Source organism: Lathamus discolor, chromosome Z, assembly GCF_037157495.1.
Source record: "Lathamus discolor isolate bLatDis1 chromosome Z, bLatDis1.hap1, whole genome shotgun sequence".
In the NCBI taxonomy this organism is placed as follows: Eukaryota; Metazoa; Chordata; class Aves; order Psittaciformes; family Psittacidae; genus Lathamus; species Lathamus discolor.
The window spans coordinates 98864839-98880114 of NC_088909.1; the positions used below are offsets into that span (position 1 = coordinate 98864839).

At 43.1% G+C, this 15276-nt stretch overlaps 1 protein-coding gene across 2 annotated transcripts; it reads right to left on the reverse strand.

Annotated features, from left to right (window-relative positions):
• Window positions 1-1595: 1595 nt before the first annotated feature.
• Window positions 1596-14804, reverse strand: DNAJC21 (DnaJ heat shock protein family (Hsp40) member C21). Of its 2 annotated transcripts, none has more exons than XM_065663032.1 (12): window positions 14602-14804; window positions 14295-14388; window positions 12504-12627; window positions 11389-11511; window positions 8036-8340; window positions 6633-6784; window positions 6204-6291; window positions 5834-5989; window positions 5088-5127; window positions 3225-3415; window positions 2754-2826; window positions 1596-2085 (listed from the first exon to the last, which is right to left on the reverse strand). In XM_065663032.1, exons 1-12 carry the CDS (start codon window positions 14786-14788, stop codon window positions 1921-1923), a joined length of 1698 nt encoding a protein of 565 aa, XP_065519104.1. In that variant the 5' UTR covers window positions 14789-14804; the 3' UTR covers window positions 1596-1920. The 2 variants fall into 2 exon arrangements, with proteins under 2 accessions (XP_065519104.1, XP_065519103.1); XM_065663031.1 differs by having other exon boundaries at window positions 2754-2829; window positions 14602-14803.
• Window positions 14805-15276: the final 472 nt, after the last annotated feature.

The following is a 15276-nucleotide window of genomic DNA, read 5'->3' on the forward strand; positions in this document are numbered from 1 at the left end:
GCTGAAATAAGATGCCACATTTCTTTCTTACTTAATTGCCCTTTTTTAAATCATCAGTTCACTCCTTGCTTTGGTTTAAAAAAAGAAAAAAGAAAAAGACAAACCAACAAAAGGCACTGTGAACAGTCAGCAGGAACATTTCCCATTTCACTTTCATTCAAATTTTAAAAGACCTTGACCCAGTAAAGGCATCCTGTCAACATGTGGGGGAAGGAGACAGTTTTGCCACCCTGCGTGACAGGTTTAAACTTTAGAACTTAGTTAATGCAAGATCGGTGCTTCTGTAAAACTTCACCATAGGAGCTTCCTAAACAACACACTAGAAGAGGTACCACTCTCTCCATCTACATTAACAACCTTGTAAAATCCACCACCATGGCAAAATGAGGTCCTTGTTATCCCATCAGGTAGACATGCATTTAAACAGAGGTGCAATAACAACTCCCATGTTTTTCATCAGAAAAACAACAGAACAAATTCATTTATTCATGTCATTTATTTCTGCCTTCACTTTTCTCAGCAAGGTTCTTTCACTAGCAATTTTTTTCCCCCCAGCACCTGGCATGCAGGTACAAAACCAACAGGAATTGTCAAAGCTGATTAACCAGCTTAGACATCTTACTCTTTCCCTTTTATCCTCTGTTTACTGTAATTAAGTACTTTGAAAGTACTCCTCTCTGTGGGGAGGGCAGAAGAAAAGCCTGTTTTCCCATGTTGGGGTGACATTTCATAGAAGCATAGAATAGTCAGGGTTGGAAAGGACCTTAAGATCATCAAGTTCCAAACCCACTGCCGGGGGCAGGGACACCTCACACTAAACCATCTCACCCAAGGCTTCATCCAATCCAGCCTTGAACACTGCCAGGGATGGAGCATTCACAACTCCCCTGGGCAACCCATTCCAGTGCCTCACCACCCTCACAGTAAAGAACTTCTTCCTTATATCCAATCTAAACTTCCCCTGTTTAAGTTCTAACCCATTACCCCTTGTCCTGTCACTACGGTCCCTAATGAAGAGTCCCTCCCCAGCATCCCTATAGGCCCCCTTCAGATACTGGAAGGCTGCTCTGAGGTCTCCATGCAGCCTTCTCTTCTCCAGGCTGAACAGCCCCAACTTCCTCAGCCTGTCTTCATACGGGAGGTGCTCCAGTTCCCTGATCATGCTCATGGCCCTCCTCTGGACTTGTTCCAGCAGTTCCATGTCCTTTTTATGTTGAGGACACCAGAACTGCACACAATGCTCCAGGTGAGGTCTCACGAGAGCAGAGTAGAGGGGCAGGATCACCTCCTTCGACCTGCTGGTCACGCTCCTTTTGATGCAGCCCAGGATACGGTTGGCTTTCTGGGCTGCGAGCGCACACTGCTGGCTCATGTCCATTTTCTCATCAACCAACACCCCCAAGTCCTTCTCTGCAGGGCCGCTCTGAATCTCTTCTTTGCCCAACCTGTAGCTGAGCCTGGGATTGCTCCAACCCAGGTGTAGGACCCTGCACTACATTTCATCTTTGATAGATGACGAAAGCAGCAAAGGCTTTTCTGCTGGCTGCACTCACCCTTAGCTAAGCCCTCTTTAAAGAAAAGGAGCAACACGAGTGTTAAACAATAAGCCCTCTGTGTGGGCACTTTATCTGGGCATGTTTTTACAGGAACACAAGGTCAAGTTGAATTACTGCTTCCCCAACCCCACTGTGAAAGCTGCTGAGACAGCAAGTCAAATGCAGTCATTAAAGAAAGGCTGATGAACCCCAAAACAAGCACAGGTTTCTTCACAAGATATTATTCTTGTTGTTTCATCTTCCTTTTTTTCCCCAAAATTAGGACTTGCCTTCTCTGTTCAACTCCAGACACAATCAATGTTCACCTCTCTGCTCCAGGACAGCACTTGTGTACAATTCTGTAAACTGCCACTCTAGCAAAGTTCTATCTGGTTTTACGTTTCTCTTTTTTGTTTCTGGTGTTTACAGCTCCATTTACACCTGCTGCTTGTGTGGCTTTTGCATGTCCTGTGGCTTTCAGGTGTTCAAACAGTTTATTTCGGGATGGAAATGCACAGTTGCAGGTGACACAGTGGATAGGAACTTCATTCTGCAATGAGGAAAAAGAAAAAAAAGCTTCACATTTGGACAGAGGATGTAATAAACATAATACACCTATTTGTTTTATGCAGCTTCTCTTGGACAATGAGATGCGAATAAGCTGTTTCTATCAGACATTCCATAATTGATGAACAATTAAATATGTTTGGGGTTTTTTAGATCTCAAGTGTAACTTCTTGAAATTTCAAAGAGTACTACACAGAACCCAGAACAAGAAATAGAAACCTTGCAAATCATTTAAGATACAGAATACTGTTTGTGTTACCTGACTATACACACAATACTTGGGCTATGATTTACAGAATTTAGTATGTCTTAGCTGTAGTTATTACAAGATTTTTCTCTTTCTGGGAAACACCAATATTGGGAAAGACACAGACAGTACTACCCACCACTTGCCTGATGACAACAGTTCTGTTTTCAGGTGTTTAGTTTGTTTGGTTTGAACTGTCTTGGATACAGAGCTTTAGCTTCTCTTAGAACTGAAATACAGTTCACTCTTCTCTGAAAGGACAAAAGCAGCTCGTCTTCTACAGGGAGTAGAAAGCTTCTACTAGGAGCAGAAATTTGTGGGCTGGAGGTGATCAACCAACCAACTAACCCTGTTTGTAGTAATATGACCACCAAGTTTTAAATAGCATAAATAGTTTGACATACTGGTGTTGGGTGCTCTGAAGATGCCTTAGCAGACTTTTTTGCTTCCTTGGCTTTCTTCCCTTTAGGCTTAGTACTGCTGATAAGACAAAGAGAAACCAAAATCAGTGCACAGGAACATTCAATATTTAAGAGCTTCTGATGGCTTCCAATCATCAGCATCTCTGCTGCTTCCCCCTGTTCTTCCTTCACACAACACAAAGCAAGTGCTTCCAGCAAAAAAATAAAGATACTTAATTTATACAATCAGTTGTCATTCTCAAGATTCAGTTAGGTGATTAACTGGCTACTGGTAAGTGACGTGGCAGGGATCTGCAGTCAAATGCCATTTTCAAAGCAGGTCCTAGCACTCCTTGTTAAGTACCATATTTATTCAGCTCTGATTTAGTGGAGCAGCCCCCAGTTCACATCAGTGGTTTGACAGTATCAAACCAGACAGTGACACATTGGCTGCAACACTGCAAGTCCGCACACCTTTTAGCTTCACTTCTTGCTTCAGCCATTTGGCTGACATCTTCTGCAGCACTTGCGTCCTCTGACACAGCACATCTTTGGCCATCATTTACCAACTCCTCTGCTGAGCCACTGTCCTGGTCCACATCATGCACTTCCTTTTGTTCAACTGTTTCTTCATCAGCACTTTTATCAAGAGAGTCCTCATAAGTCTGTCCAAACAGAAGACATGCAAATTAACTACTTTAAGCTCATTAGTGATTATGTTTATAGCATTATACTTATTTACCTCAAACATGGTTGGGTGGGGAGAACAGAAAGCCATGGACCCTCTTAATTTTACTGTGTGTTTTCAGTGAGCCTGTAACTGGTAAAACCTTAGATCTCATGTTTTGAAAGATGAAGCCACCTATGATGAAGGGAAGAAACACCAATAAAACAGCCCCTAAAACTAGAGAATAGGAGAACGAAGGTAGCTTTTAACTATACACAGGGGTCATTCTGTTTGGGCTGCCACTTCACATTACAAGTTAGTGTCTTTGCTTATAACCTTGCAAAATGTTAATTATTTAGACTAAAGTTTTCTGTGCCAGAAACCTGTGTTAGGACACTTAAGCCAAAATAACTGACCTGACTGAGGCTAGATAAACACACTCCATTTTCCCTCCCTAACATTAGAAACAGTGGCAGCCTTTCCCACATACCCGAAGACAGAGTAGACTCAATACATGCTGTTTGGCAAAAGATCAACCCCTGAGCATGTCTAAAACAAAACACCTCAGCTCCCAAAAGCAGGATAACAAATTTGACCCAGCACTACATTAATATAACTACCACCTCTAGCATCTTTTGCAGAGTCCCAGCTACCTGGAATTGAAAAAAAGAAAAAAATGGCTAAAATGGCTAAACTACCCTCCGGAAAAGAAAACAAAACAGACAGCAATTCCCAGCATTCCATAAAGCTTGGCAGAGGCTGGAAGTTAGGTTTCCAGAAGAGTCTCAGCACAAGATTCCCGCTCATGCTATGCAAGAGTGGCACCTACTGTCTGAGCTTTGAACTGCAGAAGATCTCATGATCAAACTGATGGAAGACACACACACTGCCTCTACGCAACCTCTACTGCGAGAACAGGACATTGACTTCAAACTGAGGAAGCAAGAGTTGAGCAGCAGCCTGATGGCCTGGGTGGAAACAAGAAGGTCAAGCTAATAATGACTTGGATTATGCAATACTGGCCAAGAGAACAGAAAAATGCAGTTGCTTGAGAATCTCGGGAAGTTTCTAAAGGATGAGGGATAATGATGGTGTGGGAGAGGGCACAGAAGGTGAACACATAACAGGAGGTTAGAGGGGTTAGGTTGGGGAAGACAGAAGACCATCTCAGGAAAGGATGGAACAGGCAGGACCTAGTAGCCCACGGGGGCAAGGATAGGATTGAAGTAGTAAGCAGAGAAAAGGAGTAAGAGTAAGTAAGACGACGTAAGGATCAAGCATGAGGAAGGCAGACAGGAGTTGCTCACTATGGTACTCCTGCCACTCAAACCTCAAACAGCTTGCAGTTCTCAAATTTCACTCTGCTGCTGTCAGCACAGATCTGCCATATCACACAGACTCAAATCCTGGAGTACAACAGATTGGTGTTACTAATGTTTACAATTCAAGTGAAGGTGGAATGGATGTGTTCGTTCCAAAAACTACAGCGTCAGTAGGATGCCAACTATGTTATTCCTCCCTAATTAGAGATCAACAAAACACACATTATACCAGCTCTTCAAGTTATGTAGAATTTCAAGTATTTCCTTGTTTTTCAAGACAAAAGTTAAATTAAGAGATAACAAAACTGTGCTGTAAAGTTTCCTGGATATCATTGTATGACTACATACCACCATTGTTTTCTGTTTTTTCCTCTGCTTCTTTGAAAGTCTGCAAAAATAAGAATTTAAAATTACCTCTTTTCATAAAAAAGCTCCAAAACAAGTACAATTTCTAAGAAGGTACCAAGTTGCATTTTTGCTTATCCTCTGAACATCATTATCAGGTGGAGAGTAGCCAAAAATAGAAAGTTACTCATGCCTGAAATTAAAACAGCAGGTCTCCTAAATTACTCACGGCATTTTGTAAAACATTTATTCTATTCAGACTGAACTTGATGATCTTAAGGTCCTTTCCAACCCTAACTATTCTATTCTAACTTGAAGGTACTAGTTAGGTAGTTGGCATTATTCTTTGGCTGTTCAAAAAATGCAGTTGGGAAACATACTTCATCAATTCCGATTTTAAGCACACTCAGTTTCTACGTCAGCATTCAACTGACATGAAGTACCAAAAAGAGTACCAAACCACTAAACACTGGGCCTGTGCAAGTTCCTCTCTGTGAAAAATAACAATCTGTACTTTCCCTTCACATCTAACTTTAAGCAGAGAAAATACTAGACTATTATTCTACAGTATTTCAATCCAGTCATACTAATGCAGACATTTTACTGGAAGCCTGATGCTAAGAAATGTTTTAAATTGCACAATGCTGTGAGTTCCAGCACACCTATAAATCATAAGAAGCTCCCTCTGAGAGCCTCCAAGACTTACTAAATCATTAGTCATTATAAAATTAAAACCAATTTAAAAGTACTTCTGCTTGGGCATGTCTTCTGTTTTTTCCTCTTTGGTATGTATTTCACATGCATCATCCAAAGACACAGGAAATTTCCCTTCTTCTTCTTCCAGTTGCTGTCGTAACAGTGCCACCATCTCTCGATGCTTCTTTGACTTTTCGTGATTCTTCATGCTGTGAGGAGTAGCAGATTATTACTGCAGATGGCTCTGAGCAAACACTGTTATATTTACATATAAATTAATAACAGGCCTATTATTCATTACTACTACGTATGTCTGCCCTGACAATGTCTCTACTGGAAAGACAACACTGACCCTTATGTGAAGTTAATGCATTGTTAAAACCCAACACTCCTGCCCCTAAATCCCCAACCACAGGCACTTACGCTTTCTCAGTTTTTAACAACTTGTCACAAGCAGGGCAGTACAGACCATCAACAAATTCAGCTTCTTCAATTTCTTCATTCAGTTTGTCTGAGGAGATAGTGGGGATCGGAGAGACAAAGTCAGATGAGCGATTTTTGAGTAAGCTGCTCTTAAAGCTCCAGAGAAGTCACCACACTGACCCTCAACTTTTTCTGTATTACTGACACGCACACAGCTCAAGACCACCTTACCAAATCATACATTAGCATAAATTAACAGGTGTAGCTTGATGCCTTCTCGTGGAAGGCATCAGACGCTAGCCTGGCACACCTCAGCTGGAGGCAGGGAGTTGCACTACAGTCAGAACTGTGAATCTACAGCTGTAAGTGCAGTAAGCCAACACTGAGGCTGCAGTAACTCAATATAGATCACCCACTCATACCCCCTACCTTTGATGCCTTTTGTCTCCTGTTCTTCTAATTCCTCCTCATCACTTGATCCATCTCCAAATTCCTTTTCATATTGTGCCTCCATCTCTTTCAACTCCTTCTCCAGATCTGACATAGTTATCCAGCTTTGCTCTTTATATTGCTCAGCCAGCCTTGAAGTAGAATAATGTATTAACTTTTACATTGTGTTCATGAGGTGGTAATTACAGAAACAGTATTATTTAAAATATAACTTGTTCTCTGGCATTTTAGGAGGAAAGTCCTCAACATATTACGGTGGAGCAAATAATTGTCTGTAAGGCCTGGAAATCTGAGCAGTTAATTTGTGATGTGAATGGGCACATCTACACAAGTAAAAAGGTATTGGTGTAGGTCGGTCTTGCTTGAATTTCAGTCAGGAAATGTTAAGCAGTATGGCAGTATCAGGCTGACAGCAGGGAAGTCAGCTCAATCCTCAGAGCAGTACAGCTGCTTTTACCTGATGCAAGGTACAAGTAGTACAGGCCCACAAAAGCCACAAGCAGATTACTCCTTGGCTCTGCTCTGAAGGAAAGTGTCAGCACAGTTTTCCAAACACACATGCAGCCCAAGCTGTCAATCAGTACACCTCAGTACAGCTGAATTTTGCTCCAGCTGGCTCCTGGACTCCAAATTATCAAGCTATTTGTCACTAAGTGTATCACTCTGCATCATTCTTCCTTGGGGACGGACGGGAGAAATATATATGTATATATATATAAAAATAACTTTTTTAATCAATATGCAATTATTTTTAAAGTGCACTCATTAAGAATTTAAGCTTCTTCCATTCGCACACAGAAAGCTCTTCTAATTGGAAGAATAGACTGTGCTTACATTTGAGAGATCACTTCTTCCTGTTACGTAACTTTGGGAAAAATAAAAGCATTAAAAAAATGCATTTACTTCAATGAAAGGGTTCTCTCTAAAGAGTTAAAAAAAAAAATTAAAACTAAGTGATATTTTCCCACTTTCTTTTTAGCATGTACTTTCTTCATTAAAGCAGATGAAGCTGACTAAGTCCAGGACGTCACAGTCCTGTTCTTCCCCCCTCAGGCCAAAGCATACATCCTTTTTTCTTTAAAGGAATAATGGTAACTATTAAACCTTACTTCCCCAGGTAAGTAAAAGCACACAGATTCTGTGCTACTACAGGCAGTTACCTGGTTATCATTCCCTGGTTATGTTAGATTTCTTTGTGTCAGTACAATGCAGAGACACTCAAGTTTTAAAAAGCTCAGACTTCAGACCAAAACTAACATATAACCTTTTCAAGGATGCTAAAAAGAGCAAGTGAAGCTAGTATTAGAATCTAACTCTATATGGTATAATCATGGATAGTTTCTCCAAGTTTAAAAGAAAAGATTTGTTCCACATTTACATACTTGGCTTGTTTGAGCTTCTGCTGCCTCCGAAATTCCTCTGATTTTCTAGTTTTTTCTGCATTTTGTTCTTCCACAAGTTTTCTATGAGCTTGTACTCTTTTATCCCTTTTACGAATAAAGGCTACTAGCTGACGGATCAGTTCATTCCTCTCTTTCCTGGCTTTATCTCTCTTTTTCTTGTTCTCTTTTTCCATAGCTCGTTTCTCCCAGCGGTTTGAGGCTTGTCGTGTATCATATTCTTCTTTCCAAGCAAAGTTCTTGTGAGTACAGAAACTCTGCCAATACGCATAGAAAGGGTGGACTACCTGTAAGAAACAAACAAAAAAAGTAATTTGGGTAGAGGGGGGAGAGGGGAAGAGAGGGCAGGACAAAAAACTTATCAAACAATTCAGGACTTTCGCAGCAGCTTGTGTCTTCTATACAGGCCACAGTTTTCCCTCAGAGTATATATATATATATCACATGAAGGTTTAGAGAACACTCTATTAGCATCCTTAAAATTTCAAACCATGCCAAATCAACAGCCTTGTCTAAACTATTCCAAACTACAACTTCTAAAGAATATCCCCTTGCAGGACTGGATCATGCTGACATTAATACCCGGTTATTTAGCTGTGCTTCTCCTCTCAAACTGAAAAGCACAACCATAATCAGACATGCTGTCCACAAGCAGGCATATGCACGTATTGCATAAGAACCTTAAGAATAATTTATATTAGATTACATATAATCTAATATAAATTACCAAAGGTCAGCCATACATTTCCAACAGCAGCCAATGATCAGCACAACAAAACAAAACCATGTACATAATGCTACTTCTTCCCTGTATATTCTCTCTGCTTCCAGAGCAAGACAGAAATTGATAGCCCCTGATGAATTTTTCTTTCCTGAATTTAATATTTCTTTTATTAATCCATGCAAGCTGTTGGCACACACAATAGCATGGAGCCATGACTTGCACAGTTTAACAAGGGGCTATGCAAAGATGCACATACTCTTGTTTTGTTAGCAAATTATATGACCAGAGGTTAAAGTGATTCCCTCTAGCTCTCACATTAAAAGAAATGTGATTAAGAGAATCTCACATTAAAAGAAATTATTTTCTTCCCTTATTTTCCTTCCTTTTACTATTCATAAGTTAAATTACAGATTAATAAAATGGCATAATAATTATGTTATGGTTTGTTCTCTGTTCCTCTGCAAATAATTATTAACCTTCTGCATTTTGTATATTCAGGAAAAAAGATATGCCTAAACTCTCTTCTTACATTACTTACCCTTTTAAGCTGCCTTTTTACTACTTACTTCTATATGCACTACTGTTTATATTTGGAATATCTCATAGAAGTATTTAACCTAATAGTTTAATATCTCTGCTTCTAGTACCTCCTATTTTCCTCCTGCCATTGGTATTAGAATGGACTATCAACATCTCATTTAATTTCTAATGGTCTACCTACATGGAAACGTTCATGGCAGTTATTAACCAATAACTATTTATATTTAATCCAATAACCTAAGAGAGACTTAGACTCCCCATCTCAGATTTCTGCTTCAGAAGGGGGTATCTTCAGTGCAAAAGGACACACAGCCATCAACTGATGACAGGGACCATTCTCCCCTCCACCAGCTGCTGAGCTAAGACTTTCCTCCTCCTCAGCAGCTACCTGAAAAAACAAGCACATTTCTCCAGAAGCTGTACAGCAGCTCTTGCTGAACTGTTCAGTGGATTTTGTTTTGCTTGCTACTACTGATCGCTTTTGTTTCTGCATCTAATTGAACTAGAAGTCTCTTCCCACGAATTCTTGCGGTATCACAGAGTTAAGAATATCTTCCCTGGCTGCCTGGCATTCATCAAGCTGCCTCTCAAGCTTCTTGTGAATTATCTCAGTACACTGAACCAGAGAGCATTCACATCACAGGTTCTGAAGCCTCCATAGAATTTTTGTGGCTTCCTTCTAAAACGTTTTCCTTTTCCCATGATAATCCCATTGAGTAGTGAAGTGAGCACTGCAATGCTCAAATCCTCTGACAGTCTTTATTTGAATATACTTTAACACGGATAGTGACCTTCACATTTAACTGTGCTATTTCACATAAAATACACTATGAATCTTTTTTTTATTTTCCTTCTTGGTAAAACAATAAACCCCAAAAAAACCTCAAAGCACACACAACAGCTGACTCCAGGACAACATTAACAACGTAGGTGTCAAAGCATAAAAGCTGGTTTGGGTCTATAATCGTATCTATACAACAGCCTCAAAGCAAGCAGTTTCGATAGAATTCAAATAAAAGACAGATTTTAGCAGCTTCAAAGACACAAATGTTCTCTCTGGGAAAGACTACCATTTAATAAATCATCCTGTAATTTTATTTTACATTCAAACACCCATTCTGACACTTCTTAGCTTGATTTGTAATTTTGTTTCTAACTACAGCCACGTTTTATACCACTTAAGTGACTTATTTTTAAGGTATTCATCAATTTAAATTTCATACATATTAGTCATTCTACTAAAAGTGACAAGCATTAAGTAGCAGCCAGGAACAATAACTGAATACACTGATAAGTGCAGTTATTCACTGGGGAAAGTGCTACTATTTTACTATTTGATTTCAACACAGGAATACTGGTAAACTTAAAAAACAAAAAAAAGAAGTCTGGCAGAATGCAACAAATAGTTGGCAAACCAGATGACAAGAATTCAAGTGTCCCACACACATTTTCTTTTCTTGCTTCCCAGAGGAAAGCATGCAATGTTTTGGAAAATAAATCTTACTACAGAATAACTGTAGATGCTGAACAGCATGATTGTGGGAGCTCACGCTGCAGGTCAGCCATCACATCTGCTATTTGCTAAAGGCAGTGTTATGCAATAAGTGCTATGCAGTTTTCCTAAATGAGGCAGGACACTATGTATTATTCAAACAAAAAAAATTGTCCCAATATCCCTTTCTGTAACATAACTTGCATTGAAACACTGGTAAACTATTCTCATCAGGAAGCAAAGAAAACATTTGTTCTTTTGTTTTATAGGCCTTGCACTACATTAGCTTAACTGACGTAGCTGTTAGCTTTGTGAAGTGTTTATCTTAACAACTTACCCAAAAATCCTGGTTAATAATATAGTCCAACAGGAAATACCTATTTTAGCTCATCTAATTATTATGAATCAGAACACAAGCACTTCCTTTATAGTACTCATCTACAGTAGTGAAAAAGACAGCAGATATATGGTTTTGTATTCACCTCAGAGACCAGCAGAAGCCTTTCCTCTGATTTTAGTGTAGGACAAAGTCATGACTTAACTGTGCTACTTTCAGTTCAGATTTACACTTGCTCTTACCGTATCGTAGTCACTTTGGGAATTGCCAAACATAGGGAACTCTTCAATATCTTCCCGGGTCATATATTCCACCTCTTCTTTTGCAATCTTTTCAAAAACTTCTCGATAGACTGTAAAGAATCCCTGAAATTAAAAATAAAACCCACACAACTCACTTTGCATGGCCCAGTAATAGGTGTACAAATGCTCGGCCACATTAGTGTATTTTAAAGAAATACTACTATTCTGCAACAGCCTCTCAAAATCAGGGTAAAGACCTTCTAAGAACTTGCTCTAGATAACATGACCTTTCTATTAACAAAGTCCCCATTCTCTCACATTCTTTTTATTTCCATCTCCTTTGTGTAGTCTCTCATACAAGAGAACCTGTCCCTCTTTCCCCCAGAAAAAAAATGTTTCAGCATTCTGGAGATGTTGATCAGTTCCTGATTACCCAGGATCAAGCTGTGAGGAAGTTCCAAATATAAAATTCACTATTAAGTATCCTATCTCTTTTTAAGTTAAGATGTTACTAACTCGCTTCTAACACAGTAACACAAAAAGAGATAAGGGTTCTCTCTGGCAGAGGTCTTTCTAATCACCTGAAGCTTTTTAAGTTATGATGAGTACCTGAAAATCCAACAGGCAATTCAATTACAGGGAGCACACCTTCCCCAAGGGCTGTTGTCATACTTTTTTTTTTTGGTGTTTTTTTGTCCTTTTTTTTTTATTTGTTTGTTTGTTTGGGGGGTGGGGGTGGGTTTGTGGTGTTTTGGGGTTTTTTTTGTTATGTCATCCACCCCCCCCCAGTTTGCAGTATTCTAGCTTGTTGAAGACATTACTGAATAAACAGATGGTACTACAAAGCGCTACAATGCTTCCCTATATGACATAAATAATATACACACACTCTGTAGTTGTATAGTGTAGTTGGAAATCATGACTAAGTAACTGTTGGACAATAAGCAGGAATTAAAGCTTCCCTAATCATCCAGCATAAGCCTGTCTTGCAAAGACTGTAAACATTATTACTACCTGGGCTCAACAATTCCACACATAGCTCTTCAGTGTGAAGCAAATGCCAACACTTTTCATTAAATTCAAATTGATTCATTAAAAACTTGTTAATTCATTACCTTCTCATCATCTCCATATCCAGAGTAACAGCTAACAGTGAAGTAGTGCAGCAGATCTAAACTATCGTCTTGATAGTCTCCATCAACTCCCCCTCTCAACAAAGCCTCCCTGTGATTATCATACCTGGCAAAAAAATTCACAGTGACAAGGATGTAAAGACACAGAACATTCCCTAGTGCTGGCAAACTTAAGCAGGACATGTATCACCCCAATTTACAGCTTAGCCCAGTGTTCTTAATTTGTGTGTCATATCCAAAGTCTTCAGAGAGAAAAAAAGACAGGCTAAGTAAATATTCTCTCCTGACTTTCAGCTTACTTACTATCACTTTATCTGCACTATCCATACCAGCAATTTCTTAAAGTACAGCTAGGAAACACATATGAGCAAGATGCTTCAATCAGCTTTCAGAAATGGGAAGGACATTATTTAAATCATCCCATACTTACACAAAAAAAAAAAACCCACAAAACAAACCCCTGAATTATACATTAGCATATAAAAATTGAAAAACAGTCCTTCCAGAGAGGACAAACTTAGTACAGGCATTTTTCGTAGATAATCTGGTAGATGCTTTAGCCCATTTGAAAAACAAGATACACAGAACATGTAAAGCAGTGATTTCTTAAGATGTGTGTGAGTTTCAAATCAGGACTGTTACAGAAACACAAAACTATGTTGTCATTAAGGTTTACCATTGGCAGCAATCAACAGCACCCTAAACTCCTGCACGCACTTAGCATGGTGCTGGCTCTTTCCCCCTAAGTCTAGTAGGAGTGTGACCAGAGGGACACCTATGCCAACGAGCCTGCTGCCTCCTGCTCTGGGGAAGAGAAACAGAGGCAAACAGTGGCTGTGTCCCCCACAGCAACCACAGCGCCCAGCCCAACACTACCATGCAGAACACTTAGCCCAGGGTCTGCCTGAGGCTGTGCTCTGTGCCTCTTCAACGAGGTGGGGGGGGGGGAGGGGCTGTGCCTCCCCATCGAGGTGTGCATGGTGGGGGGGCTGTGCTTCCCCATTGAGGTGTGCAATGGTGGGGGCTGTGCCTCCCCAGCGAGGTGTGCATGGGGGGGGAGCTGTGCGTCCCCATCGAGGTGTGCAATGGGGGGGCTGTGCCCCCCCAGTGAGGTGTGCATGGGGGGGGGCTGTGCCTCCCCAGTGAGGTGTGCAGTGAGGGGAGCTGTGCCTCCCCAGCGAGGTGTGCAATGGGGGGGGCTGTGCCTCCCCAGTGAGGTGTGCATGGGGGGGGGGGGGGGGGGCTGTGCCTCCCCAGTGAGGTGTGCAATGGGGGTCTGTGCCTCCCCAGTGAGGTGTGCAATGGGGGTCTGTGCCTCCCCAGTGAGGTGTGCATGGGGGGGCTTTCCCTCCCCAGCGAGGTGTGCAATGGGGGGGCTGTGCCTCCCCACCGAGGTGTGCAATGGGGGGGGCTGTGCCTCCCCAGCGAGGTGTGCAATGGGGGGGCTGTGCCTCCCCACCGAGGTGTGCAATGGGGGGGCTGTGCCTCCCCACCGAGGTGTGCATGGGGGGGGCTGTGCCTCCCCAGCGAGGTGCGCAATGGGGGGGGCTGTGCCTCCCCACCGAGGTGTGCAATGGGGGGGCTGTGCCTCCCCACCGAGGTGTGCATGGGGGGGGCTGTGCCTCCCCGACAGGCTGCATGGCTCTCAACCCACGCCTGACTGAAAACACGGCTCCTGCCCCAGAGGTACGTGCTGGCTGGCAATGCAGCCCAGCGAGAACCAGCGTCCTGTCCCAGACAGAATGAAAGTGGCTCCCCCAAGCCGAAACTCACCAAGCTCTTTCCTGGGGGTCGCTGAGGACGTCGTACGCTGCCTGGATTAACTTGAACTGCTCTGCCGCTTCCTCCGCGTTCTCGAGGTTTTTATCTATAAAACAATTCAGCGACACCGTGACCTCAAGGCCCGGCAGCAGCTTACCGACACGCCGCCCAGCCCGGCTCCCGCAGGCCCCGCCACACGACGGCAACGACCGCAGCCACCCGCGACGAGAAGGGGCCTCTCCCCGCGCAGACGGCGGCAAGCGCGGCCGGGGCAGGCCGGGCCCTCCCCTGGGCCTGCGTGCGAGCACCGCGGCCGTACCCGGGTGCCAGCGCAGCGCCAGCCGGCGGTACGCCCGCTTCAGATCCTCCTCGGCGGCGTCGCGCTTCACTCCCAGCACCTCGTAGTGACACTTCATGGCGGCGGCCCCGCGCCGGTGAAGTGCCGGTGAAGTGCCGGCCGGCGCGGACGGGACAGCGCGGATAGGCGGGCCCGGCGGGCCTGGCATCAGCAGCACCCGCCTCCACCGGGAGGAGCGGGCGGGTTGAGGCGGGGCCGGGCAGGGGAAGGGGCGGGGCAGGTGTCAGCAGGGCTCGGGCTGCCCCGGGGCTGGCGGCGGGGGCCGCCCGTTCCTGCGGCCTGCCGGTCACCGCTGTCACGCCACCGAGTGCCTTGTGCTAGCATTTCAGAGAGTCACAGAACCAGCCGGGCTGGGAAACACCTTGAAGATCATTAAATCCAACCACTACCCCAGGACCGCCCGAGTCCACCGCTAAACCATGGCGCTGAGGGGCTCATCTACACGGGAACAACCTAACCACGGGGGGCGATTCCTCCGCTGCTCTGGGCAGCCTGCTCCAGCGCCCGACCACCCTCTCTGTGAAGAAATGTGTCCTAATATCCAATCTAGACATCCCCGGTGCAGCTTGAGGCCGTTACCTCTTCTCCTATTGCTTGTTACTGGGGAGAAGAGAGCAACCCCACCTCACTACAACC

Coding starts and splice junctions, on each gene's coding strand:
- DNAJC21 (XM_065663031.1), bottom strand. CDS start 14,788: ATGCCAGGCCCGCCGGGCCCGCCTATCCGCGCTGTCCCGTCCGCGCCG. Junction 14,389..14,601: donor GGCGCTGCGCTGGCACCCGG/GTACGGCCGCGG, acceptor ATTGTTTTATAG/ATAAAAACCTCGAGAACGCG. Junction 8,341..11,388: donor CCCAAAGTGACTACGATACG/GTAAGAGCAAGT, acceptor TGTTTCTTACAG/GTAGTCCACCCTTTCTATGC.